General features: G+C 34.4%; 2 protein-coding genes across 5 annotated transcripts in view; one reads left to right on the top strand and one right to left on the bottom strand.

Annotated features, from left to right (window-relative positions):
* LOC144252709 (secernin-3-like) overlaps positions 1-25,982 on the top strand; it is a 40,313-nt gene extending 14,331 nt beyond the window's left edge. The window contains exons 5-8 of one of the 4 annotated variants that reach the window (XM_077794856.1): positions 3,450-3,662; positions 15,077-15,239; positions 16,183-16,363; positions 25,905-25,982. In XM_077794856.1, the coding sequence (XP_077650982.1) occupies positions 3,450-3,662; positions 15,077-15,239; positions 16,183-16,363; positions 25,905-25,910 (563 nt within the window). In that variant the 3' untranslated portion in view covers positions 25,911-25,982. Of the gene's footprint in view, positions 1-3,449; positions 3,663-15,076; positions 15,240-16,182; positions 16,364-19,188; positions 20,466-25,904 lie in introns of those variants that run through there. The other 3 variants (XM_077794855.1, XM_077794854.1, XM_077794853.1) reach the window with 3 other exon arrangements.
* The window catches only part of LOC144252710 (lysosomal cholesterol signaling protein-like), a 48,543-nt gene continuing 45,275 nt past the window's right edge, over positions 23,836-27,103 (bottom strand). Inside the window, exon 16 of the mRNA XM_077794857.1 lies at positions 23,836-24,769. Within this exon, the coding sequence (XP_077650983.1) occupies positions 24,472-24,769 (298 nt within the window). The 3' untranslated portion in view covers positions 23,836-24,471. The remainder of the gene's footprint in view (positions 24,770-27,103) is intronic.

Raw genomic sequence — 27,103 nt, 5'->3', positions numbered from 1 at the left:
CAGAAAGGCATATGTGTCCAAAAAATGTACATAAGCCCAAGGTACTTTGGAAAGATATTCTAACAGGACAATGGAAAGGTCCTGACCCAGTAATTGTCTGGAGTCGGGGGTCTGTTTGTGTGTTTCCACAGGAAGAACAGCAGCCGATTTGGATTCCGGAGAGATTAACTAAAGTCCTGACCCAGTGATTGTCTGGAGTCGGGGGCCTGTTTTTGTGTTTCCACAGGGAGAACAGCAGCCGATTTGGATTCCAGAGAGATTAACTAAAGCAATTTCTACAGACCAAAAAGAAGATGATTTGGCTCAAATCCATAACAGCTGATATCCAAAACTCCAATTTGGCTATCCTTACATCTGCAACAGAACCAGGATGCTTTTTTCAATATCTATTTTATTCTATTTTGTTTTTTGAGCTCATATAGACCTAGGTTAATGTTTTGCTGATCAGTTCTATATATATATATATTTTTTTTTTACTATAGAGTTTTTAAACATTGCAATGGAGATTTCACCTGTAAAAAGTTATAAGGCCTTTACTATTATGTTATGTGTTGTATGTATTATATTATGTGTGCACACTTGTGTTTTGTGTTATATGTTTGAATGTACATATGTCCATATATCATATATGATTGAGCGCTCATAAAAAAAAAATGGATCCAAAATTTTTTTTTTTATTCACGTGATTTAAATGGTTTAATTTAAATTGAGTAAATAACTGTTAAGAAGGTTAACAGATCTGTTTGTTTACTTTCACCTATTCTTTTCATTATATTTAATAATTCTTTTCAAAATAATGTAAATTGTTAAGAAAATTGTTTTCTTTTAGTGCCTTCTAGAATGTTACACAATTATTAATATTAACCATTATTGCCAAAATTCCTATCTTCATCCCAGTGCCGGTGAAGATAATGTAAATTGTTAAGAAAATTGTTTTCTTTTAGTGCCTTCTGGAATGTTACACAATGTTTTCTTTAGCCATTATTGCCAGAATTCCTATCTTCATCCCAGTGCCGGTGAAGATAATGTAAATTGTTAAGAAAATTGTTTTCTTTTAGTGCCTTCTGGAATGTTACACAATGTTTTCTTTAGCTATTATTGCCAGAATTTCTATCTTCATCCCAGTGCCAGTGAAGACAATGTAAATTGGTAAGAAAATTGTTTTCTTTTAGTACCTTCTAGAATGTTATATAATTTTTTCTTTAGCCATTATTGCCAGAATTCCTATCTTCATCCCTGTGCCGGTGAAGACAAAGATAAAACTAATCTACAGTCTCTGCAATAGCCATCACTGAACCGCTTAACTCACTTGTATGCATTGTGAACTATCTGTTGGTGCAGCGACTTGTGGTAGTGTTGGAGTATTTTTGCTGATGATGTCATCGGTGGTACAATTTTTCCAACAAGAGCTGTCAATTGGCTTGGTATATCTTCCTCTCTTCTGCTTGTCATGATCGTTCAGCTATTTGGGGGCCAACAGAGGTGAGGCAAAGAACCGCACCCCCCCCCCCCGCTGGTACCTCTCCACAGGTGTGGCTGTATACTGGACCGGTAGTCAATGACGGGTAAGATCCAATTACAATGGTACCAACCTAAGACAGGAGGCTGACGCCCTGAGGTCAGCTCATCCGAAGACGGGTAAGGACCATATGTAGTATTGGACAACCTAAGGCAGGCACGGTCCCTAAGCCACATGCTTGTTGTTTAAACAGAGAAGGGGGAGATGTTGAGAGCCACAGCCAAAGGGGCCCCAGCAAACTTCCAGCTGCCAGCAAACTTCCAGCTGCCGGCTGATGATTGGCTCACAGTGGCCCCAGCAACATCTAGCTGATTGGCTCCTCTGCGGTGATGTTCATTGGGCTGTTTCCCTGCCCTTCAAGCTGCCAGCTGATGATTGGCTCACAGTGGCCCCAGCAACATCTAGCTGATTGGCTCCTCTGCAGTCATGTTCATTGGGCTGTTTCCCTGCCCTTCAGACTGCCAGCTGATGATTGGCTCACAGTGGCCCCAGCAACATCTAGCTGATTGGCTCCTCTGCGGTCATGTTCATTGGGCTGTTTCCCTGCCCCTCAGACTACGGAACTGCTCATTGGGGGACTTCTTTGGCTCCGCCCATGCGACCTAGCCAATCGGCCTCAAGAGCAGGAGGATTGTGGGAGGTGGTGGTTGGTGTGTGGAGAGGCTTGTGGAAGCCGGTGGTGGCAGTTGGGCTCTGAGGGTTTTTCCTGAGGAGCTGTTTTGTTTGGCGTTTGTAGTTTTAAAAATAAAGTTTGTTTCTTTTGACAAGTGGCTCCTGAATTGTGCCCAGCCAGACTGCGGCAATCCCAAGTATTACTTCAGTAGAATAATTACTTAGTTGATTTTTACTTTGCAGCTGTCTTTTAAATCAGTTTCAAAACATTATCAATTTTAATTAATTAACATTTATTTTTGTGGTACGGGGATTAAACCCAGGGACACTTTACCCCTGGGCTACATTCTCAGCCCTTTGTAAAAAATTTTGAGACAGGGTCTTCCTAAGTTGTCTAGGCTGTCCTCAAACTTGTGATTCTCCTGAGTGGTTGGGTCAATTTTCATTTATCATCAGCTATATAATTTATTGTGAACAGACTTTTATTATTTTTTCCTCTTTTGTATTTTAGTGGAAAATTTTATTTGTGACTTGTGCCACAATATCTTTGCAAGCAATGTATTTATGATTTAAAAAAAATAGTGTTAGAAACTATAGTAAATCCACATCCTTGAGTATTACTCAGCAATAAAAAGGAACGAACTGTTGATACCTACAGTAAGCTGGATGAATCTTTAGAGAATTATGTTGAGGGGCTGGGGATGTGGCTCAGGTGGTAGCGCGCCCGCCTGGCATGCGTGTGGCCTGGGTTCGATTCCCAGCACCACATACAAACAAAGATGTTGTGTCCGCCGAAAACTAAAAAATAAATATTAAAAAAAGAGAATTATGTTGAGTAAAAAAAAAAGCTAGGATTTTTAGAATTAATATTTAGAGAAATAAGAGAACAAACTAGTGGTTGCCTGGAGTTCATGTATGCTACGGGTGGGAGACAGTGGGTATGGCTCTAAGAGGGGGCAACATAAAGGATTCTTGTGGTAGTACAAGCATTCTTTTTCTTGACTGTATCATTACCAGTATTATGATTGTGACTTTATACTCTAGTTTTTCAAAATGTTTTTGTTGGGGGATATGGAGTAAAGGGAACACAGTTTCTCCCTGGATTATTTCTTATAACTGCATATGCATCTACAATTATCTGAACATAAAAAGTTTAATTCTAAAAATTGTCTCTTAGAATATGCAATAGATGAACATAGTACAAAATTTAGAAGTCTATGTTTACATTTAAATAGTGATTAAGAATTTATAATGTATAGATGGAACATTAATGTTAAACATAACTTTTCGTTTTCATTTCCCTTTTCTTTGAAAATAGAAGGAGTTCGTAATATTTCTAATCAGCTTTCTATAACAACCAAGATTGACCAAGAACACCCAGACATGAGAAACTATGCTAAGCAGAAAGGATGGTGGGATGGTAAAAAGGAATTTGATTTTGCTGCAACATATTCTTATCTTGACACAGCCAAGATGATGACTTCATCAGGCAGATACTGTGAGGGCTACAAGCTTCTGAATAAACACAAAGGTAATTTTAGCATTTTAATAATGTCAAAATAACAAATTACATTTTTGTGGATATAATGTAGGAGTGATAAATCTGTTTTTAGGAATTATATTTAATAAAAATATAGTCATTAAAACTGAAAACAGTATGATGATGTAAGCTATTTTTTGAGATGTGTAAAATTTATAATTGTGGGAAGGTAATGATTCTATGTGAAAGTTCAGATTTTCATTTCTTAGAAACTTTAAAAAAAATTCTGTTAATATTCTTCAAACAAAATTGTGGTTACTTCTCAGATTTTTTTTTTTTTTTTGGTACCAGGGTTGAACTCAGGGCTGCTTAACCACTGAGCTACATTCCCAGTTCTTTGCTAAGTTGATGAGCCTGGCTTTGAATTTGTGATCCTCCTGCCTCAGCCTCCTGAGCTGCTGGCATTACATGCGTGCACCACCCTACCTGGCTCTCAGAATTTTTTGAAACATGGAAACATGCTTCTTTGACTCTTGCTGCTACTTCTTGTATTTATCTTTTGATAGTACTCTTTTAAAAAATATTTATTTAGTTGTAGATAAACATACAGTATGTTTATTTATTTTTACATGGTGCTGAGGATCAAACCTAGTGCCTCACATATACAAGGCAAGTGCTTACCACTGAGCTACAGCTACAGCCCCTTGATAGTACTCTTATTGGTTATTTTATTACTGTAAATTATATCTAGAAGTTCTGGTTGAGAATACAAACTGAGCAGATACAAGAATTCCCTCCTTCCCACTTCAAAACTTCAGAAATATTGATTAAAATAGTCATTAAAAGCATATATAACTAAGTTCAAATACAAGAATAGGAAATCACCAGGTTCTAAAAATGAAGAGAAAACCTATAATATGAGCAAGATTTGGAATATTTCCACCCCCAGACAGTCCTCCTCATCTCTGGGTCAAAGGGCAGGGGGATTCTGCATTGGAGCTAAGCCTTACAGGCTAGAGTTTTAACATCCATGAAAGCATAGATGGCTAGGTCAAAGACTTGTTTGGAAAATAGGAGCTAGGCTCTTTCCCAAGGTACAAATCTAAAAAATACTACTGTACTTCTTGCCTAGATTCCTAGCCTAGAGTTGCGCTTCCTGCTTTCTCAGGCTATAAGTCAATACAGTCTCTTATGAGAGATTGAACTCTCAACCACATTTATTTTGTGGGCTACCTGTGTGGGGCTGAGAAACAAATGTTGGTTTGGAATTAGTAAACCATACAAGACCTCAGCATATGTGTATTTCTAACTCTACTATGTGAATATTTGATACAATACATATTCAGATTTTACTCAAATTACCTATCTAATGGAAAATGTACTATAATAAATCTACATGTAACTGCACTGAAAACATTTAAATTACATGGGATTCTGATGAAAGAATGAAGTTTCTATCTATACTATAATAGCTTCTCCTGTAATGTCCTCAAGTATTCTGACTTTTCCTGTGTATTATCTGATCTGCTGTTAAATCTCATCTAGTGATGTTTTCATTTTCAATATTGTATTTCATCTCTACAAATTTCATTTGGTTCTTTATCTTTCATTTGTCTACTCATTACCTTTGTGTTTTTCTTTAAATCCTTGAGCATATTCGTCATATAGCAATGTAATAGAAATTTTAGCATTCTTGTCTGCTAACAATATCATCTCCATAATTTTTGAGTCTGTCTTCCGGTGACCAAATTTTCATCTTTTTTGCGGGAGGGGGAGTTGCATTTTCAAGGATCTAGTAATTTTGATTGGATGGTGGGCATTATGATTTTATTTGATGAATGCTGCAATTTTGTATTCTTTGAAACACTATTGGAATTTTAGTAATTTCATTCCTTTAGGCCTATTTTTAAGACTTATTAGGATCGCTCTATAGTAGTCTTTCCTTTGGGGCTGGTTTAAGTCTAATTCTGGGGAGGAAGAAGATATAAATGACTAGTGTCAGAAATAAGAGTTCATTATAGGCTCCACAGACTTTAGGAAACTAACAAAGGAATACTACAAATAAATCTATGCTCCTAAATTCATTAACTCAGAGGAAATGAACCAATTCCCTAAAATCCACAGAACACCAAAATTACCTAATAAGAAATGGATAACTTGTTTTAGCAGATACTTATCTTAATTGATTATACTCAATCTGCAAACTATCATTGGCTCAACTTTCAGTCCATTGCTTGCATTCTGCCCCACATGATTATTTAGGGATCAGATGAATATTTGGGCTATTTGGGCAGATGTGTTCTTTTTTTGTTATTGTTTTGAACAGAGAATTTAGAATTTCTTCTGCCTGACTCTCTGCATTATGGGATTTGCCCTTCACTTTCCAGTGCTTGTGGTTGACCTCTGGTTCTTGAGGTCAGAAATACCAAGGTTATCTGTTGCAGCCAGCACAGCACTGACTGTGGACTTCCTATAAGTTGCAGTCATAAAAAAATTGGGAAACTCACCCTATGCATCATCCTCTCATCCACATCACCTCCAAATTTTCTTGCCTTTGTTAGTTGTAAAGAGCCCTCAGGTTAATTGTTCATTGCATTTTTATTCCAAGTTTATATTAGGGAGGGTTGGTCTGATACGAGCTTACATAGTGAAGTTCAAAGTAGAACTCCTTCACATGTCTTTTATTATTCCATGATATTATTTTACTTTTAAAAATAAATATATTCACATGATTGAAAATTTAAAGGTACATTTGTAGTCTGTCCCCAAATACTTAGTTTTTTCCCCCATAGGCAGTTCTTTATATATTCTCCCAGAGATGAAACAGGTTTAATGAGACAAATATGTATATGTATTTTACTGAAATGGTAGCATGCCATTTATACTTTTGTACATATAACTTTCCAAAGTTAGTAGTATATAATACAGATCATTCTATTTTAGTATCTGCAGAACTTTCCTTTAAATAGATACATATTTATTATTTTGATATTGCCTCAATTTTTATGTAGTAGTATTTTGATCATTACATAATAAAGAATGATTGTATGAATCATACTTTAGCTAACAAATAACTGTTACTTAGGTAATTTTTAGTTTTTCATTACTGAAAATCATATAAAGTGTTCATAGCCTACTTATATTCATATCCATGGTTATTTTAGTAGAATGAGTTTTTAGAAGAAGAATGTGCAGTCAAGATGTATATATATTTTAAAGTTTTTGAAACACACTGCCACAGTGGCCACCAGAATAGATACATCAATTTAAATTAACACCAGCAATATTTGAATAGTTGAGTGCCTATTTTCTAAATACTTATTTTTTAACCTTTATAATTTTGTGGGGGGTACCCAGGATTGAACCCAGGGGCACTTAACCACTGAGCCACATCTCCAGCCCTTTTTTATGTTTTATTTAGAGACAAGAGTCTTGCTGAGTTGTTTACGGCCTTGCTAAATTGCTGAGGCTGATCTTATTTTTATTCATTTTTAAATAGTTCTTTTTATTTTTTAAATTTTTATTTATATATGACTGTGGGATGCATTACAATTCTTACCACACACATAGAGCATAATTTTTCATATCTCTGGTTGTATACAAAGTATATTCACATCAATTCGTGTCTTCATACATTTACTTTGGATAATAATGATCATCACATTCCACTATCATTTATAACCCCATGTCCCCCTCTTCCCCTCCAACAACTCTGCCCTATCTAGAGTTCATCCCTGCCTCTCATGCTCCCTCTCCCTATCCCACTATAAATCAGCCTCCTTATATCAAAGAAGACATTCAGGATTGTTTTTTGGGGGATTGATTAACTTCACTTAGCATTATCTTCTCTAAGTCCATCCATTCACCTGCAAATCCCATGATTTTTTCTCTTTTATTCCTGAGTAATAATCAATTGTGTATATGCCACATTTCTTTTAATACATTCATCTACTGAAGGGCATCTAGGTTGGTTCCACAGTTTAGCTATTGTGAATCGTGCTGCTATAAACACTGATGTGATTGTGTCCCTATAGTAAGCTGTTTTAAGTCCTTTGGGTATAGACCCAGGAGAGTGGATAGCTGGGTCAAATGATGGCTCCAGTCCCAATTTTCCAAGAAATCTCCAAACTGCTTTCTATATTGGCTGCACCAATTTGCAATCCCACCAGCAATGTATGTACCTTTTCCTCCACATCCTCGCCAACACTTGTTGTTTGTATGCATACTAGCTGCCATTCTGACTGGAGTGAGATGAAATCTTAGAGTGGTTTTGATTTGCACTTCTCTAATTGCTAGTGATGATGAACATTTTTTCATATATTTGTTGATTGACTTATATCATCTTCTGAGAAGTGTCTGTTCAGGTCCTTGGCCCATTTATTGATTGGGTTATTTGTGTTTTTTTGGTGCTTAGCTTTTTAAGTTCTTTATATACCCTAGAGATTAGTGCTCTATCTGATGTGTGAGCGGTAAAGATTTGCCCCCAAGATGTAGGCTCTCTATTCACCTCACAGATTATTTCTTTTGCTGAGAAGAAACTTTTTAGTTTGATTCCATCCCATTTATTGATTCTTGATTTTAATTCTTGTGCCACAGGAGTCTTATTAAGGAAGTTGGGGCTCAATCCCACATAATGGAAATTAGGGCCTACTTTTTCTTCTATTAGATGCAGGGTCTCTGGTTTTATTCCTAAGTCCTTGATCCATTTTGAGTTGAGTTTTTTGAGTGGTGAGAAATAAGGTTTTAATTTCTTTTTGTTGCATATGGATTTCCAGTTTTCCCAGCACCATCTGTTGAAGAGGCTATTTTTTCTCCAGTGCATGTTTTTGGTACCTTTGTCTAATATAAGATAATTGTAATTTTGTGGGTTAGTCTGCCGAAGCTAATCTTGAACACATAATCCTTCTGCCTCTGCCTCCTGAAACACTGGGATTATAGGTGTGTGCCACTGCACCTGACTAGCCCTTATAAATTTTGTAGGTAAAAGTGGCATATTATTATCTCAATATATATTATTTTATTAGTAAGATTAGACATTCTGATATTTATTGAAAATTTATAATTTTCTTATAAATTGTCCACTTATTAGTGTATCTTTTTCCCATTTTTTATATTGGGTCACTATTAACTCCTAAAAAATAACTTTTAATGTACTTTTCCCCTTTGCTACCAAATAATTCTGGCAGAATAAATTTTATTTAGATTACTGAGTAGCAGATAATAGCTAAAAGAGTCATTTTACTAAAAAAACATGTGACTGCTCTATCCTCCTTCACTTAAAGAATAAAATGGTTCTATAAATCAATCAGATACCAACTACTCAGATGGATCAGTCAGTGATTGATATTTGCTTTTTTCAAGTATTCATTAAACAAATTAATTTCACATTAGTTATTTTTCAAAGTATTTAATATCTTATATTTTAATTTCTAAAACAATGTCAAAATTTGAAATATTTTCTACAAAGTTTCTTAATGTTAGTTTATCATTTTATTTTATGTATTAATTAATTTATTTTTAGTACTGGGATTGAACACAGGGGTGCTGAACCACTGAGCCACATCCCCAGCCCTTTTTTGTATTTTATTTAGAGATAGGATCTTCCTGAGATGTTTAGGGCCTCGCTAAGTTGCTGAGTATAGCTTTAAACTTTTGATCCTCCTGCCTCAGCCTTCTGAGCCACTGGGATTACAGGTGTGTACAACCATGCCCAGCTAATTTATCATTTTATAAGTATATTTAAACTATTTTTCCATAGGGATAGGTATATAAAAAATGATACAGAATGTTATACTAAATATTTCAATTTTAGACTTATTATAAAAGTAGATTTAAAAAAAGTTGTAGCAGTATCTACTCTCATTTATTGCAAACTTATCCAGGGCTAGGTACTGTATTAAGTTATTCACTTACATTTTCTTTTTAAACAGCCATATGAAGTAGATATTATCTTCATTTTACAAATGAGAAAACTATATGTATTTGTGCTCTTCATTTATATTCTCTATGAAACTGAAAAAAGGGCTTTTTAAATTTACCTTTATTTTTCTCTTAATACTTAGCTCAATGTCTTGTACTACTATGTTGTGTGTGCTTAATAAGTGTTGAAATGATTAATTAAGAATCATTATTGGGTTGAATTGAATTAAATTGTAACTTCTAGGTAGTTTAGCAAAGATCACTGTTGTGTATATTTTTCAGGCAGTAAACATAAAGTCAAGGAAATAAAATTAGCAGATAATTTTTAAAAATGAAGAGCAACAATGCATAATTAAGATGGAAAGGAAAATGTCAAGAATGTAAGGTTTAGAGTAATTGGACAAAAGGAAGAAAACCAAATAGAAATAATAAAACATTAATTCCCCAGTGCATCATAATACTTGTTATATTTAACTACAAAATACTGAATTGTAGATTTGATAGTTATACATGAATATATTAATATATGCATCTGACATGAAGCTTATTTTTTTCAAGTGTGAAGTATAGTTCATCTAGCTTTCTGTGCTTTGCCAAAAGAATAAATGTATTTCCAATTCTTTCATAGAAAATTGTCCACTAGTACATTATGGCTAATTTTTCTAGATAGAAGAGCCTACCTTTCTCCTTTCTAACCATCCCTACCTGATGGCTATTAACTGTGCTGCATGTATATCCAAATTGTATCTATATTCACTCATGTATTTTAAATAACTAGTTTAAATTGCAATGAAATTGCACCCTGTGTTTTGCATTTATTTTACTGAACCCTGCCACTGCAGTCTCAGTACTTATTCAATGCTTGCTAGTGGATTACTTATAGCTACCCTACTCAAGTGATCATGTAAATCCTCCTTTCATTTTGAGAATTGTAGGTTTTGAATACAGAAAACATTTTTGTAATACTTGTATTATCACAGTGTTATGTTCTGCCACTGTTTTTTATTAAAACTTGCATTTATAGGAATTTAGACTTGAATCATTTTTAAATCTCACTAGGTATTGGAGCTATGTATCTGATAGTAGTAGATCAGTATGGGTGGTAGGCTTTTGTTTTATTGCCGAGTTTTAACATTAAAGGTGCTTTTTTGGGTAACACCCTTTTTTCTTCCTGTGTTTTTCAAAATTAACAGAAAATTATGACTCCTATAACAAGTTACCTATAAATTCAGTAAGTTATTTTTCTTGTTTGAATTTGAAGTCATGGTTATACTGTGAAGAAACCAGATAGAATATGGACTTGTGTAAATCTATTTTCATTACCATAAAATTGTTGGTAAGTTGCATGATTAACTGATGACAGAACATTACATTATTGTATATGAAAGTTAATTTTCTTTTGAAGTATCACAAAAATCATATTTTGGGTATAGACTTGCTATGAGCTTTTTCTTTTCTTTCTTTCCTTCCCTCCATTTTCCCTCCCGGAATTGAACCCAGGGGCACTCAACCACTGAGTCACATCTCCAAACCTTTTTGTATTTTATTAGAGACAGGGTCTTGCTGAGTTACTTAGGGCCTTGCTAAATTGCTAAACTCTGGGTTTGAACTTGCAATCTTCCTGTCTCAGCCTTCCATTGGGATTATAGGCATGCACCACTGCTCCCAGTGAAGCTTTTTCTTTTAATCCCCATGTTAGGGGAATGGTGTGGGGAGATTCTTGCTTTCCCTATTCTATTTATCTTTGTGAGTTACTTCATTTTAAAATTTCTTTCTGGTAAGTATTGTAAAATGTTGTGTTTATTATTTGGTGCTGGGGATTGAATCCACGGCATTGTGCATACTAAGCGTGTGCTCTACCACTGAGCTATATCTCCAGCCCCAAAACTGTAGAGTTTGGGGAGAGAGGAAAACAAACAAACAAACAAAAACTTGTGGTCAATTAACCATGTTAAGTGAAAGTTATTTAAGTCTTTAGAACTATGTTTAGCTGGGCATGGTGATGCTCGCCTGTAATCTTAGCAGTTTGGGAGACTAAGGCAGGAGGATAGGAAGTTCAAAGCCAGCTTCAGCAATGTAGCAAAACCCTGTCTTAAAATAAAAAATAAAAAGGGCTGTGGATGTGATTCAGTGATTAAGCACCCCTGGGTACAATCAAAAACAAAACCAAAAACTGATTTTAAGGAAACAATTAAATATTTCCACATAAGTTATCTGAAATACCTGATGGCAGACACTATGTTTTATTACTTAAAAAACAAACAAACTGTACTTGTTACAATATGGATATACCATGTTCATTGTTGTTATTAAGAACCTGGTACTGGGCTGGGGATGTGGCTCAAGCGGTAGTGCGCTCGCCTGGCATGCGTGCGGCCCGGGTTCGATCCTCAGCACCACATAACAACAAAGATGTTGTGTCCTCCGAGAACTAAAAAATAAATATTAAAAATTCTCTCTCTCTCTCTCTCTCTCTCTCTCTCTCTCTCTCTCTCCTCTCTCTCACTCTCTCTTTAAAAAAAATAACCTGGTACTATTTCTGGGTAAGAAAAAACTGATGTATTTAATAAATTGGAGGCATCATAATGGAGTGGTTAAAAGAATACTGCTACCTGTGTTGGAGTACTTGGAATTAAACTTACCTTCTTCCAGGAATAACTATAATAACTGGAGTAGTGGAAATCTCCCTGTTTAAAAACATGAATGAATACCTGAAACAGTCAGAACATGACTTTTTTTTTTTGCAGTCCTGGGAATTGAACATTTTTCAAGTATGCTAGGCTGACTATACCCCACCCCTCTTTTAATTTTGAGACAGGTTTTGCTGAGTTAACCCAGACTGGCCTCTAACTTGCAATCCTGTGTTCCAAGTAGCGGGATTATAGGTGTGCCCCATGGTACCCAGTTTCTCTTTTTCTTTCTTTCTCTCTTCAGTGCTATATATTGAACCCAGGGCTTCATTCATGCTAGGCAAGTACTCTTCCTCTGAGTTACAGAGCTAATATCGCCAGCCCCCCAAAACCTGTTTTATGAGCTAGAGAACAATATGAGAGTATTTATAATACTGTTTTTTTATGTGACATGAAAAACACCTCCTTATTACTCTGCTTTTTCAGAATTATCCTGGCAATTTTTTTAATAATCATATATTTTATTTTATTTTTAGTTGATTTAATTTTTTTTATTTCTGGAAATTCTTGAATGTTCATTTTTGCCAATGAATTTTATAATATTTTTTCAGTTTATCCCAAGAAAAGTCTCATACAAAGTCAATGACAAATAACACATGGGTAGAGTTAGACCTATTAATTGAAGAGAAAACTAAGGATGGTAATATGATCAAGTGCTTTCAAAGACAGTGACTTCAGTATTAAAGGATTAAGAGAGTGACAACCCATTATTGGATGCTGGGAAATGATGGGTTAAGAAACTTGATGTAATCCTCAAATATTTTTGTGAAAATTGTCTTTATGATCATCCTGCAGTAGTCATAAAGTATTCTCATAAAATTTTGTTGGAAAAATTATACTTCATTCTTTGTTCTAAGAATTAGCATGTTAAAATTTAAAACTAAATTGTTTTTTGTAAGTTTATATTTATATAAATTTATTTCTGTAATATTTTTATTTTACATTAAAAGTTCAATCAATCCTTTTTACTCCATTATTTACCATGAAGTTTTGATTCTCATTTTAAATGTGTTACTTTGAGTAGTAGTCTTTTCTTGTGTCAGTTTTCTTTTGATAATGAGAATTTCTTATATTCAAAGGAAAACTTTTAAGCCTATTCTGAAACTTTTTAGGAGAGATTGTCAATGACTTGTTAACTGTTGTTACTTTAGTTGAAATTGGATCATATTCATGAAGAGATATATCTCTTCATATTTATATCTCTATATAGATATACACCTCTAGTTTCTATGACAGTGCCTGGCACTTAACAGATGCCCCAAAATGTTTTTTTTTAAATAAATGAGAACTAAATAGAGGGAAATATCATCCTTTTCTATAGGGAATGTATAATCTAATGATGGGGCTACAACAAATAAACAAAAGATTAGTAATGCTTATAGATGGAGAGGAAAAGGTCATTTCAGTTGAGCTTAATAGTAAGTTTTAATTTTCAGGAGTTTGAATTTGATTTAGGAGGAATTTGGAGTGATAAATTTTGCAGAAGAAAATTAATGATAGGTCAGAAGAAAAACAAACTATTTTTGTAGGACTGCTGTGTTAGTCAGCTTTTTAATTGCTGTGACCAAGATACTTGACAAGTACAACTTTGAGGAGGAAGTTTATTTTGGCTCACAGTTTCAGAGGTCTCAGCTGATTCCATTGCTCTGAGCTCTTGGTGAGGCATAACATCATGGTGGAAGGGCTGATGGAGGAAAACTACTCAACTCATGATGTCCAGAAAGCAGACAGAGAGGGATCAGGGACAAATACAAAGGTACACCTCTAGAGACCTAATTCCTCCAGTCATTCCCACCTGCCTATAGTTACTGCCCAACTAGTCCATTCAAATTATTAATCCATCAATTGGCTTAATCCACTAATTAGGTTTCAACTCTTACAATCTAATCCTCTCACTGCTGAACATTTCTGCCTTCACACAGGAACTTTGGGGAAATACCTTATATCCAAACCATAATAACTATATAGGTAGGTTAGGGTTTTTTTGTTGTTGTTGTTGTTACTGTAAGGTAGTTCTGAGCCACATCTTTGACTATAAATGTGTATAGCAAGGAACAGAGCTGTCTGAAAACATCAATGACTTTAAAAAAATTTTTGTGATGCTTTCCAAATACTGAATTCTGAAACTCTGTGTAACCAGGGACATGTTATATTTACTAAAGATAGAAAATAATTTTTTCTATTTTCCTCAAAAAAAATTCTGAAAAACAATACACATTAAATATAAAAGCATAAAACAGTATAATCACATGCAATATATCATCACATACATGTTTCATCTCACACATGGACGTTTAATTTTTAAAGTAGCCCAGCAGGATTATGCACACCCAAATTCCATTAACCATAATGTGTTTTGTCATCTTCATTCTTTTTCAAGTTCTAGCCCACACTTTAATGTAAGCTTATTAATGTCAGACACAGAAATTAATATAGGAAAAATAATGTGTTGTTTTATAAAAATAATTTTTTATAATATTGGAAACTAAATACAATATTTTTATTGATTGAATGGACAGGCTCAGATAATAGGTTATTGAAATATCATCAGTTCATTACTAAATATGCCTTAAAAATTCTGTTAGTGCAATAGGATTGAATGTATTTTTATACTATTGATTGCTTTTGCTTACAAAGTTTTTACCTGTTAGAATGTTTTTGAGATTTTGCATATTTTATATTTAAAAGAAAATATCTTTCTGTGACAATGTGCTGTTGAAACAGAGTTTGTTTATAGTTGATATCTCATTTATACCAAAATCGATATCTCCTATATTATCAGTAGAGAAAGCAGTTTGTAATTGTAAAATATATATATGCAAACATATTTAATGGATTTTAAAATTATTTCCCTAGGAAACATAACATTTGAAACAATGATGGAAATTCTCCGAGATAAACCAAGTGGCATTAATATGGAGGGAGAATTCCTGACCACTGCAAGCATGGTTTCTGTTTTACCTCAAGATTCCAACCTTCCTTGCATTCACTTCTTTACGGGGACTCCTGATCCTGAGAGGTAAAGTCACAAAATACTGTGAACTAGCAAGTGGTCATGGTATGGGGAAGAATCATAGTGTGTTGATAATTCTGTGAGACTAAATTTTTGTTACATAAATAAGACAACTTGTTGGTGGATTTTCTGGGCCAATTTTAGATTGCAATTTCCATAAATGTGTAACTGTTCTCATTTTTTATGGGAAGAAAAGGCTTATAGTTTTGTATTTACCCTTATCTGTACTCCTCTTTCCTACAAATATATTTAACATTGTCAAGAAAAGAAGGTAGATAGGTTTCTCTACTCAGATTTCAGACATTAATGACATTAGATGATTTATAAGTTAGTAAATTGAATAAGTAATGTAGTTGTGCTAGATTTACTTTTGTACATATAGAAAACACATACATATAAAACTTAAACTATCAGTAGTTCAAGTTATATCTTTAGGACTTTATTTATAGACTATCTTGATTCAAGTCATTTGTATCTCTTACCAAATTTAACACCACATTACATTTAGAAATGATTTCGTACTTGCTATCCCTTAATGTTATAGACTTTCATATTGTTAAAGATACTTCAAGAAGTTAGAGTGTGAAACCTGTGTCCCTTCATTAACACTTGTACTGATTTTCACTCCAAGTTATAATCCTCAGTCTATAACACTGAGAATTGTTCTTACCTTAGGAAATGGAAAACTGTTCATTCACTGACATGGTATATGTGCTGTGCTCTCAGTAGGTCGGTATGAATGCAGCCCTAAATTAAGCATTGCCCCTGCTATAAATGAGATCACACTGTACACTGGGATTTGGGCATAGCATAATTAATATGACAGGAACAACTTACTTATGTAGCATCATTAACAGAAACTTCTCTAAGAGAATCTTGGAAAACTTAGAATAATGCTGAATTTTTAAACATTTTGACATGTCAATTTAATTAAGTCTCTTTCTTCTAGATCAGTTTTTAAGCCTTTCATATTTGTGCCACATATTTCACAACTGTTGGATACCAGTTCACCAACATTTGAACTTGAAGATCCAGTTAAAAAGAGGCTGCACTTAAAGAGTAAGCCTGACAGAAGACACCCACTCTACCAAAACCACCAACAGGCTTTGGAAGTAATAAATAATAATGAGGTATTATTATATTATCTGTTGTATCATTAGAATAGTTTAAAGTATGATTCAATCTGAATTCTAAACATTGAAGAACCAATTTCTTTCCTTCATGTAAAAAGTAGGATTATAAATAGTATAGATGCTGCTGGAGATGATGGTGCCCGCCTGTAATCCCAGCAGCTTGGGAGGCTGAGGCAGAAGGATTGGATTTCAAAGCCAGCCTCAGTAACAGCGAGGTAATAAGCAACTCAGTGAGACTCTGTCTTTAAATACAAAATAGGGCTGGGGATGTGGCTCAGTGGTCAAGTGCCCCTGAGTTCAATCCCCGGTACCCTCTACCCCCACCCCCCCAAAAAAAAAAGAAATAGTGTAGATGCTATTACTATAGTAAAGCTGTATTATTTTTACTTTTGGTTAAGAATATGTATGTTGTGACTATTTTAGAGAAATTTAGTATATTAAACATAATAATAACTAACATTTATTAAGCACTTATCATATACCATTTTATATGGATTATTTTATTTAATCTGCACAATCATTTTATGAGATAGGTACTATTGTTATCTCCATTTTACTGATAAGGAATCCAAGACTAGGAGAGAGGTTTAGTAATTAGCTTAGTATCTCACACCAAAAATTACAAAGACTCTAAAGGGCAGTAAATTTTAATCCTACAACTGCAGATGAAAATTAATTGAAAGTGATTGAAGGCCACATAGACTTAAAATAATAAGTTGTTTTTTAAAAAAATAATATATGCTTATTATTTTAAAAATGTGAACATTGTAAAGAGCAACATATCACCTGAAATCTCCAGAAATAAGCAGATGTATTTATTTTATGACATAGATTGAAACTTAATTTTATAAAATATACCTCTTCAGCCTTCCCTATCCCTTGCCTGTCCAACTCCCCCCCCCATAAGAATGAAATGGGGCTGGGGTTGTAGCTCAATAGTAGAGTACTTGCTTAGCATGCATTAGCATGCATGCATGAGGCCTTGGGTTTGATCCCCACCCAGCATTGCAAAAAAAAAAAAAAAAGAAGAAGAAGAAAAGAAAGAAAGAAATAAAAAAGAAAAAAAGAAAGTACAAGTGCTGTCTAAAGGCAACTATCAATTGACAACGTGCAAGGAAGGAAAAGATTAACCATCCTATATCTTTTCTTGGCTATTTTTACCACTTGCTAATTTTTCTTGCTATATAATCCTTTAACTTTTTCAAGATCTAGGCATTTACATCTGTCTACATTTAAATCAATTAAATTAATTTTCCTCCAGGCAATTACTCATTTTTGCCTGTAATATGTTTGCATAGTTATCTGCCTTTTTCCCCCCACTTCACTATTTTGCTTTTGCTTGAAGCACTTTGCCAGACTTCCTATTTGCTAAGAATTCTTAATGCTGATTCTGCTTTATTGGGGACCAGTTTGTTTTCACATCTGGTCTACAGTCTAAATACTGTTTTGTAGCTTAGTGGTGTGAAATGAGAGGCAAGTAATAGGAACCCACTTAATATGCTGACTGGGGCCCAAGTGACTGGGCCTGAGGTGTCTATCATTCCTATGTACTTAGCTTATTCTCCACACTCAGAACAGTGTGGTGAACAATGATGTGCACTCTGATTCTTTGGTCTTTGCTCAAGTCCCTTAGTGTTATGCTTCAGGAACTTCCCTTTACTCCTCCTGTGCAGTTTCCACACAGCCTTTGTTGCTCATAATTGCTCTCATGAGCTTTCACTTCTCTTTTCCCCATTATACTGCTTCTGGGAGGTGAGCTTTATAGAGTTAGTATTAAATATTTGTTAAAGTAAATTAAATTGCTGATTGGAATTACAAAGTAATTTTGGGATAAAAATGAAAAGCTCGGGGCTAGGGTTGTGACTCAGTGGTAGAGTGCTCACCTAGCATACATGAGGCACTGGGTTCGATCCTCAGCACCACATTAAAAAAAATAATATGTCTGCCTAAAACTAAAGATACATAAATAAATAAATGTTTAAAAACATTAGAAGCTGTTACTGTTTAAAAGATGTTAATTGTTGATTGACAATATAAAGTGGTGGAAAAATAATGTAATTTGAGGGTGGTATCAATAAGCTGTGTTCTAGTTCTGACTCTATAACTACTTTTTTGTTTTAGGGAGACTCAGTCCTACTGATAGTTTTAATTTACATTTCTTGATTACTAGTGAGATAGAAAATCTTCTATATTTATTGGTATAAATATTAAATGACTTGGCTGGGTTTTTTTTCATAGCTTATTTCTTAGGTGATTTAAAAAAAAATTTTTTAGTTGTTGATAGACCTTTCTTTTATTTATTTATATGTGGTGCTGAGAATTGAACCCAGTGTCTCACACATGTCAGGCAAGTTCGCTATGCTGAGCCCCAGCCCCAGCCCCTCTCAGTTGACTTTTGGGTCATTTATGTTTGTGTGTTTTGCATCAAAGAGGCAAAAAATATGAATGTTAACTTTGTTATGTGCAGGGATTTTGTTGTTGCTGTTTTAAAATATATATTTTAGTTGTTGATGGACCTTTAGTCATTTATTTGTATGCAGTGCTGAGAAATGAACCCAGTGCCTCACACATGTGAGGCAAATGTCTACCACTGAGCCACAACCCCAGCCCTTGTTGTTGTTGTTTTTGATGCTGATAATTGAATGCAGGGATTTCATTCAGTCTAAAATAGAGATTCATTCCTTCTATATTTACATATTAGGAGGGGTAACTAATCCAGAAGTAGAAACCACAGTGAACAAATCTTGTCTGTGAGGGTGGGTTGGAATTTGGATAGATTCATGTACTCATGTATGTGTATTTGTGTACTTTTCATTGTTTAGGATAAATACTGTTTAGGAACAATACTGGATAACATGAGGAAGCTGGAGAAAGAACTATTCAAAAAGATGGAGTCAGTCCTCCAAAACAAGCATCTTGATATGGATAAAATTGCTAATCTCTTTCCTCAGAGTACAAAGGATGAAATTAGAATTTATAAGGCAAATATTACTTCATAGCAATCATAGAAATGGTGGAAATCTCCCTCAAAGTCAGAATCCATTGTCTTGAGGTAAACCTACTTAGCTATTATTCTTTAATAGCATTCAAGTGATAGTTCAATTGTTAAAACTCATATAGTTTTGCTGAGATACTGACAAAGAAAACCAAACATATATCATGAGGTAGCTAGGTGTTATTCCAGGCAATTATTTCTTTTAGCCACAATAACTTTTTTTTTGTCACAATAATTAAGTACTCAGGTGCTGGGGCTGAGGCTCGGTGGTACAGCACTTCCCTCTCATGTGTGAGGCATTGGATTTGATCCTCTGCACCACATGCAAATAAATAAAATAAAAGTATTGTGTCCATCTACAACTAAAAAAAATTAAGTATTCAATTCTACATAAAGCATAAGACATTAATATGATGCATGGATTTATACTTATAATTTCGTAGAACCCTCAAATCATTTTATCAATTATTTTAAGTTTTTTTTAGTAACGGAAAAAATATGAAGTGGTGAGTTTTCTTACGCTTTAAGCAAATATTAACCAGTGCTAACATGGGAATTTTCTAGATTTACACACTAAATCTTTGTCATTGTATTAATTCTGAAAATACACTTTCATTTAAACACACTCTGTATCAAGAGTTGGCTTACCAGTGAACTTATAGCTCCAATTGTTTAGCCTTCCACTGTCTCTTAGAAACCACTATTTTGTTTTTAGTTTTCTCTGTTTTGCTTTCCCCATAATGTTGGAATAATACAGTAGGTATTCTTTCAGATTGATTTCTCTTGCTTACTAGTAACATACACTTAAGTTATTCCGTGTTTTTCATGACTTGATAACGCCTTTCTTTTTAGCCTGAATAATATCCCACTGTCTGGATGTATCACTGTCTGGATGTATCATTACTAAAGGACATTTTGGTTGCTTTTAAGTCTTGGCAATTATGAGTAAATCTACACACTGCCATATGCAGGTTTCTGTGTGGATGTAAAATTTCAACTTACATTGGGTAAATTACAAAGTGTGCAACTGCTGGGTCATATGGTAAGACCATGTTCAGTTTTTGTAAGAATTCGCCAAACTGTCTTCCAGAGTCACTACCATTTGCATCCCCACCAGCAGTGTTGCACCATATCCTTCCCAGCATTTTTTGTGTCAGTGTTTTAAATTTTTACCATTCTAATAGTTGTGCAGTTGTTTCTCGTATTAATTTGCAATTCCCTAGTGACATGAAATGTTGAACATCTTTTCATTGCTTATTTGCCACCTGGGTACATCTTCTTTGGTGAGGTGTCTGTTCAGATCTTTTGCCCATTTTGAAATCAGTTGTTTGTTCATTTTCTTATTGTTGAGTCTAAAACTCTTTCAAAGACATTGTTCTTGGGTTAAAGTCTCTTAACAAATACCACCAAGAGCCTGCTAATTAATCTGTCCTCTGTCTTTATCTTATTACACGTTCACCATTGTTTTTTATGTTTCACCTATGCTGCCCTTTCAAGTCTTGGAATGTTCCCAGTTCCTTCCTCATGGAACATTCATTCCGTGTTCTCACCTTTTGTAGTTCTTTTAATGGTTTTGCCAAGACAGGAATTCCTTAAGGAAGTTTTCCTCAAACCACAAGGTCAGGTCTCTCTTAAATACTCTTGGAGCCACACGCTATCCTGATCACAAATTAATTATACATTAAACATTTGCACAGAACTTTAAACACAGTAGAACTAAGCTCTATGAAACTAGGAATCATATTTGTTCTTACTGTTGTATGTGCAGTGTTCAGTATTGTGTCTGGCATGTAATAAATGCTTATTAATAGATATTTGCAAAATGAATATTCAGATACTGACAGGGAAAATTTATACAGTCCTCTGCCTATAAAAAGCAAGGTTGCAGAAATTATCTAGATAATTTATCTATACAACTTGTTAGCTTTTGATAAGTTTCAAATCAAGCTGTTGCTTCTTTCCATATTAGAAATGGGAATATATCCCCATATGAAAGCAAGGATAATTGGGGCTGGAGCCATGGCTCAGTGGTAGAGGACTTGCCTCACACGTGTGAGGCACTAGGTTCAATCCTCAGCACCACATAAAAATAAATATATTGTGTCTATCTACAACAAAAATGTTTAAAAACACAAGGATTATTAATGTATTATTAATGTATGTAATTATTAGTGTAAATTAATATAATATAGCTTGACTTTTACTGTATAAATGCAATTGGGCTGTGAGTACTTGTGGGGGTGATTAATGCCTTGGGATATATTGTAAAAAATTTAAGGTTTTATTAAATTTTATCTATTGTAAGAGTAAAAAATATAGTTGCTGAATTAAGCTTTTTATTAGGTCAACCCTTAAATTATGTTATAAACCAAGGGAGTCATCTAATAAATTGAGTACTTTACAGAAAGCTACATTGTTTGATCTTGATGAAAATATCAGTTTATATATTTATTGTTAAAAAAAGAATGTTGTCCTAGAAATAATATGTAGCCTAGAATTTTGGAAAGTTAGTTCCTTCTTGTAAAATTTTCCAAAAACAGTTCTACATAGTGAATTTTTCTCTTTTGCATAACTTTTGGGTCACTAATCATTATTCTCCAAGTACCAAAATATACTTTATCTTATTCTAAAAATATTAAAAGCAAAGCACAAGTTAGGCATGGACTTGTTCATTGAGAGTTAAGATAACAATAGACTATGCTGAAGATTAGTAAAAAGGGGTAGATTTTAATCAAAATTGTACCAGATAATTTTCTCAGCTGTGACTCTACATATGAAAAATCATGAGATGTGGCTCAGCAGTAGAGTGCTTGCCTAGCATGTGCAAGGCGCTGGGTTTGATCCTCAGAACCACATAAAAATAAATAAAATAAAGGTATTGTGTCCAACCACAACTAAAAATAATATTTAAGAAAAATCATGAAATGTATGTAAGGCACTCTTAATTTCATATTAACTCACTCATAAAAGGTGTTTAGTGAATTCATAATTGGGGAAGTTCCTATGCACAGGACCTAATGGGTCATGAAGAAAGGGACAGTCTTAAGAAACTCATTTAAGAAAACATTAAGAACTTAGATTAAAGACCCGTTTGATAGTATCTGTATCATTGCAGTTGCCCAAAGAAAAGATGACAGCAGTGAAAGTTAAAATAGGTAGTTTATTGAGAAACTTGCTTTGTCAGTGAGAAAGTAACAGTTACAAATATTTTCATTTAATAAAATTAACATATCCTTAATCTAAAAACATCTCTTAAAATCCTTTATCTGAAACTGCAGATCATTCTGATCTAGGATTTTCTTTTAGTGTCTCCCATGGAAAAAGAGGTTGCAGAATCCTTTTGTGCAAATAACAGAACATATGCAGTATGACTTATTTGTATGACTTGTTCATAAATAAAAAATTTCTCCACTTGAGTTTGAGTTGCCTGCATGCATGTGAGTTACATCTCTATTGGAACAGCAGTGAGGCTTTATGCTTACTCCTGAGCATTCAAAGAGTATTAACGTGGTCATATTTTTTTAGAAAAAGTTCCCCCACAAGACAGTTCTGTTTAAAAACACGCCCATTCTCTAATGATAGCTTGAAATTTGTATAGGTTAATGGTATACTAAAGTAAAATTTACTTGTTAAATACACTAGGCTTCCATGCAGGTTTTTAAAAAATTTATATATCTGTTGCATTAAAAGGGCAATAATTTTCTAAACGGCTTTATATAGAAAACACTAAACATGAGATAAACATTTCAACATATTTTAAGTAAGTTAAACTGACACCTAATAATTAAGTAGATGTTCAAAAATCATGTGAATAACTCCCTTTAATTTTCTGAAGATGAACTTTATCTGTTATGGTCTGAATGTTTGCATCCCCTCAAATTCATATGTTAAAATGTAATCCCCAGTGGGATAGTACTGGGAGGTGACTAGGTCGTGAGGGTAGAGCCCTCATGAATGGCATCAGTCCCTTTCTCAGGGCTGAAGAGACAAGAGTTTTTCCCTTCTACCATGTGAGGTCACAGCAAAAGGGCACCAGCTGTAAACCAGAAATCAGGCCTTCACCAGACACTGAGCCTGCCCATGTCTTAAATCTTAGACTACACAGCCTCCAGACTTATAAGAAATAAGTCTCTGTTGTTTATAAGCTATCCAGTTTGTGGTGTTTTGTTATAGCTGCCTTAATGGACTAAGATAGCAACATTTAGTAATTTAAAAATTTAAAAAACAGATTTTTTTTAATACATAGAATTCATAGACTGAATTCTAAAGGTAGTCATAGGGTGCTATGTCTAGAAGTTTTAACTCTTGACTTGGCCTATATATATGGTCCTTTTTATTCACTGCAGGGAGAAAAGTAGTAGGGTTATTATTCTGTACTATGTTGCTTTGTGCAAATAATAAGTGATACATCACATGACAATAATTTTTTAATATTTAAATAAATATGCACAAATTACTATCTGTAGCACAAAAGTTAGAGATTGGATTTTGATGATAATATTTATGGAGGTTTTTATTCCTTTCCTAATGACATAGATTAGTACTTTGGTTAGAAGAGCAAGAAGAGACAAGCCTATTTAAAAAAAAAAAGGCAGTGATTCTAATTTGTTAATGAGTTTTTTCGAAGAAATGGACGGGGGCTGGGAGGAATAAGAACCTCTTATTAGATTCAGTAAAATTATTTTTTTTAGGAAGTGCCATTAATAAATGTAAAGTTACCATAATTTTATGTCCATTTCACCAGCAGAACATCTGTCAAATTTGGCAATTAAAAGGAATTGTCAACTGGATATTGATTTTGAAGTTATAGCAAACAGTTGCAGGAAGAAATCATTTTATAATGTTGCCACATTAGTATTATTTATAGTAATTATTATATTCACTATCAGAACTTTTCCTTTTGTTTCTTTCTTTTTCCTAGGTCACTTTCCTATGTGTTTTCCATACTAAAACCACAGTGTTAGCACGGGGCGGGGGGAATGCATCTTGTCAGATTTTACAGAAGTGGCAACTAAGGCTCAGAGAGGGTCTAACTTTCCCAAGATCACACAGATAAATACTGGATCTGGGACTAGAATATGATTCCATGGAGGATTCTCTCCTTTATCATTTAGGACTTAGGAGAAAGTGAAGATGGGGGTGAATGCTCAATTTCTTTATAGCTTTCCTGTTGGGGGCTGTCTGCATTAATAGCAGAAGTCTGTTCAGGACTCTTTTGAAGAAATCTGTAAAACAAGTACTCATCCCGAAATTCATATTCATTGGTAATATGTTGGATGACTCCCCCTTGCACCAGTCTGTCTCCATATATCACAGCTTCACCACGGTCAGAGGCAAGGCCAACTTCAATTAGCCAGTTCACCTGGTCACAGCCACAGAAGGTCCCAGCAGAAGTCTTTGCACCACACCTGTATGTCAAAGGAATGATTCACCCATATGTTCTGTAAACCTGGTATCAGCACTGCATGGTAGAGGACAAGCAAGGAAAAAATAGAAGGAAACAAGGGAAGACGGCACGATAGTTAAAAGCATGGCAGGAATGAAACTGTTCTGAATATAAAGGAATTGTTAACTTTCCTGACCCCAGAAAGACTCCTGGAGAAAAATAAAATATGCCAATAATGCTTGTGAAAACAGAAACGCTTCAACAACAAAAAATGGACATAGGTAATGTCTGAATATTAAATATATTATAATTTCTTATATTCTTATTTGTGCTAAGTAATTTTAATTGTCTCAGGAACATTACATATTTTTTGTAAGCTCTTAAGAAGTGACTATTTTTATTAAACTACTCAAATCAAACTTTATTATCGTGCCCACAAGTAGTGTTTCTTTCCATCAGCAACCAAGACAACCTCACTTTTGTGTTTGTCAGGATTTGCTTCATTAAAAAGCAAGGAAAGAATAAGTGAGATCTGTCTTGCTACAAATCTTAAGATTTTTTAAAATGTGCTTTATAAATCTACTTCTTGATCACTTAAATTTTGTCTTCTTAATGCAAATATGAGGTCCTTCAAATGTGTTCAAATAAACAAGGAAAAGAGAAATGAAAAAAAAAACCCAACCAAACCCAATTACATAAATTCTGTACAAATATGCAATAGACAACAAAAATCTGTCCACAAGCATCAGTCAAGCTGTAAAACCTAAAGTGCTTGACAATGAGAAATAGCGAATGAAGACTGAGATGAAATGAGAAACAGGTGACAAGAATTTAAAAACATTTTATCATAAATAAAATATATGTGTATCATATAAGAATTATAAAAAAGGTTAATAAACGAAAATGTTTCTCAAGTATGTAAAAATCACAGTATGTTTTGTTTTGAGGTGCTGGGGATGTCACCCAGGGCCTTCATGCTTGTTAGGCAAGCACTCCACCGCTGAACTACATCCCCAACCCCAGATTACAATATTTTAACTTAGTAATAAGAACTCTTAACTTAATTCTTTGCAACTGCAAACATCATTTTGACAGAAGCCTGAATGTTACAACCCCTGTCTGAGCCTTCTTCCTGTTTGTTGGCTTTTAATTTATAGTCCTAATGCCTTCTGTCCCAGACACCAATTGAATAGTTTCTTGAAGACTGTGATCAGGCAGCTGTAACAAAAGCCCATGGAGATGTACAGAGTGTCAGAGAATGTGATGCTGTACAGGCAGTAGAGCCTGGAAAGGGACAGGGAACAGGCCAGAACACTACCAGCTGGTGCCCATTCAACCATCTGGGACCAAGGCAGCCTGGCAGCCCTGCAAATGGTAAGAGCTACACTTCCCGACAGTTGGCAATCACAACAGGCCTGACAGAGATAACAACAGAGTTTTCTTTTTTAATTTTGAAAAGCAGTTGAAAAACAAGTTGTTGATGCGGATAATATCTTGAAATAATTGTGCTCAGCCCTTTAAGGGTAGAACATTAGCTTTTCTCCATAGTTTACCATTAGGCTAGGCATATCACAGACATTTTGTCACCTAATTCAAACAATATTGAGAGTCGGATTTTTAAAGAAAAGGAAAACTAAGGCTAGAGAATTGAACCTGCCTATTGTCACACAGCCAAGAAACTTCAATTCAGGAGTTGAATTCTACTATTAACCTACACCCAAATGCTTCCCCTTTCCACCATCTAACCTAGGCTACCTTCTGATTATAATGGCATGTATATTAAATATAGTGGCATAATAGGTGCAAATAAACTCTCCTATATAATTTTCCGTTATACACATGTTACTTTCCTTATGTTTTATTTTTCTTGCATGACAACCAAAAATATTTTCACTACAAATTTGTTTATTCAAAGTTGGTCATTTCCTGCTGCAGTATATTCCATACCTTGAAGATATAATGTCATAGACCAAAGGAAGATTAGGACTTGAGGTGAAATATAAGCAGCAGAATTAATTAAGAGGCAGAAATTTTATTATTATTATTATTTGTGGTACCAGAGATTGAATCTGGGGCACTTTACCCCAGAGCTACATCCTTTTTTAAAAAATTTTTGAGACAGGGTCTCACTAAGTTAACATGGCTGGCCTTGAATTTGCGATCCTCCTGCCTCAGCCTCCCAAATTGCTGGGCTTACAGGAGTGTGCCACCACTCCTGCCTTCATTTTGTTTTCTTGGCAATATGAAACAATATAATAATATAACACTAGAAAATGGGAATATAAAACCATTTCTGAATCCAATGTATTTCAAAGCTTTGTGAGAGACACTAATGGCCAACATGAAGTGAATGTTA

This window comes from Urocitellus parryii, unplaced genomic scaffold, assembly GCF_045843805.1.
Source record: "Urocitellus parryii isolate mUroPar1 unplaced genomic scaffold, mUroPar1.hap1 Scaffold_53, whole genome shotgun sequence".
Taxonomy (NCBI): domain Eukaryota; kingdom Metazoa; phylum Chordata; class Mammalia; order Rodentia; family Sciuridae; genus Urocitellus; species Urocitellus parryii.
This window is presented reverse-complemented; position numbering and strand designations above follow the sequence as displayed.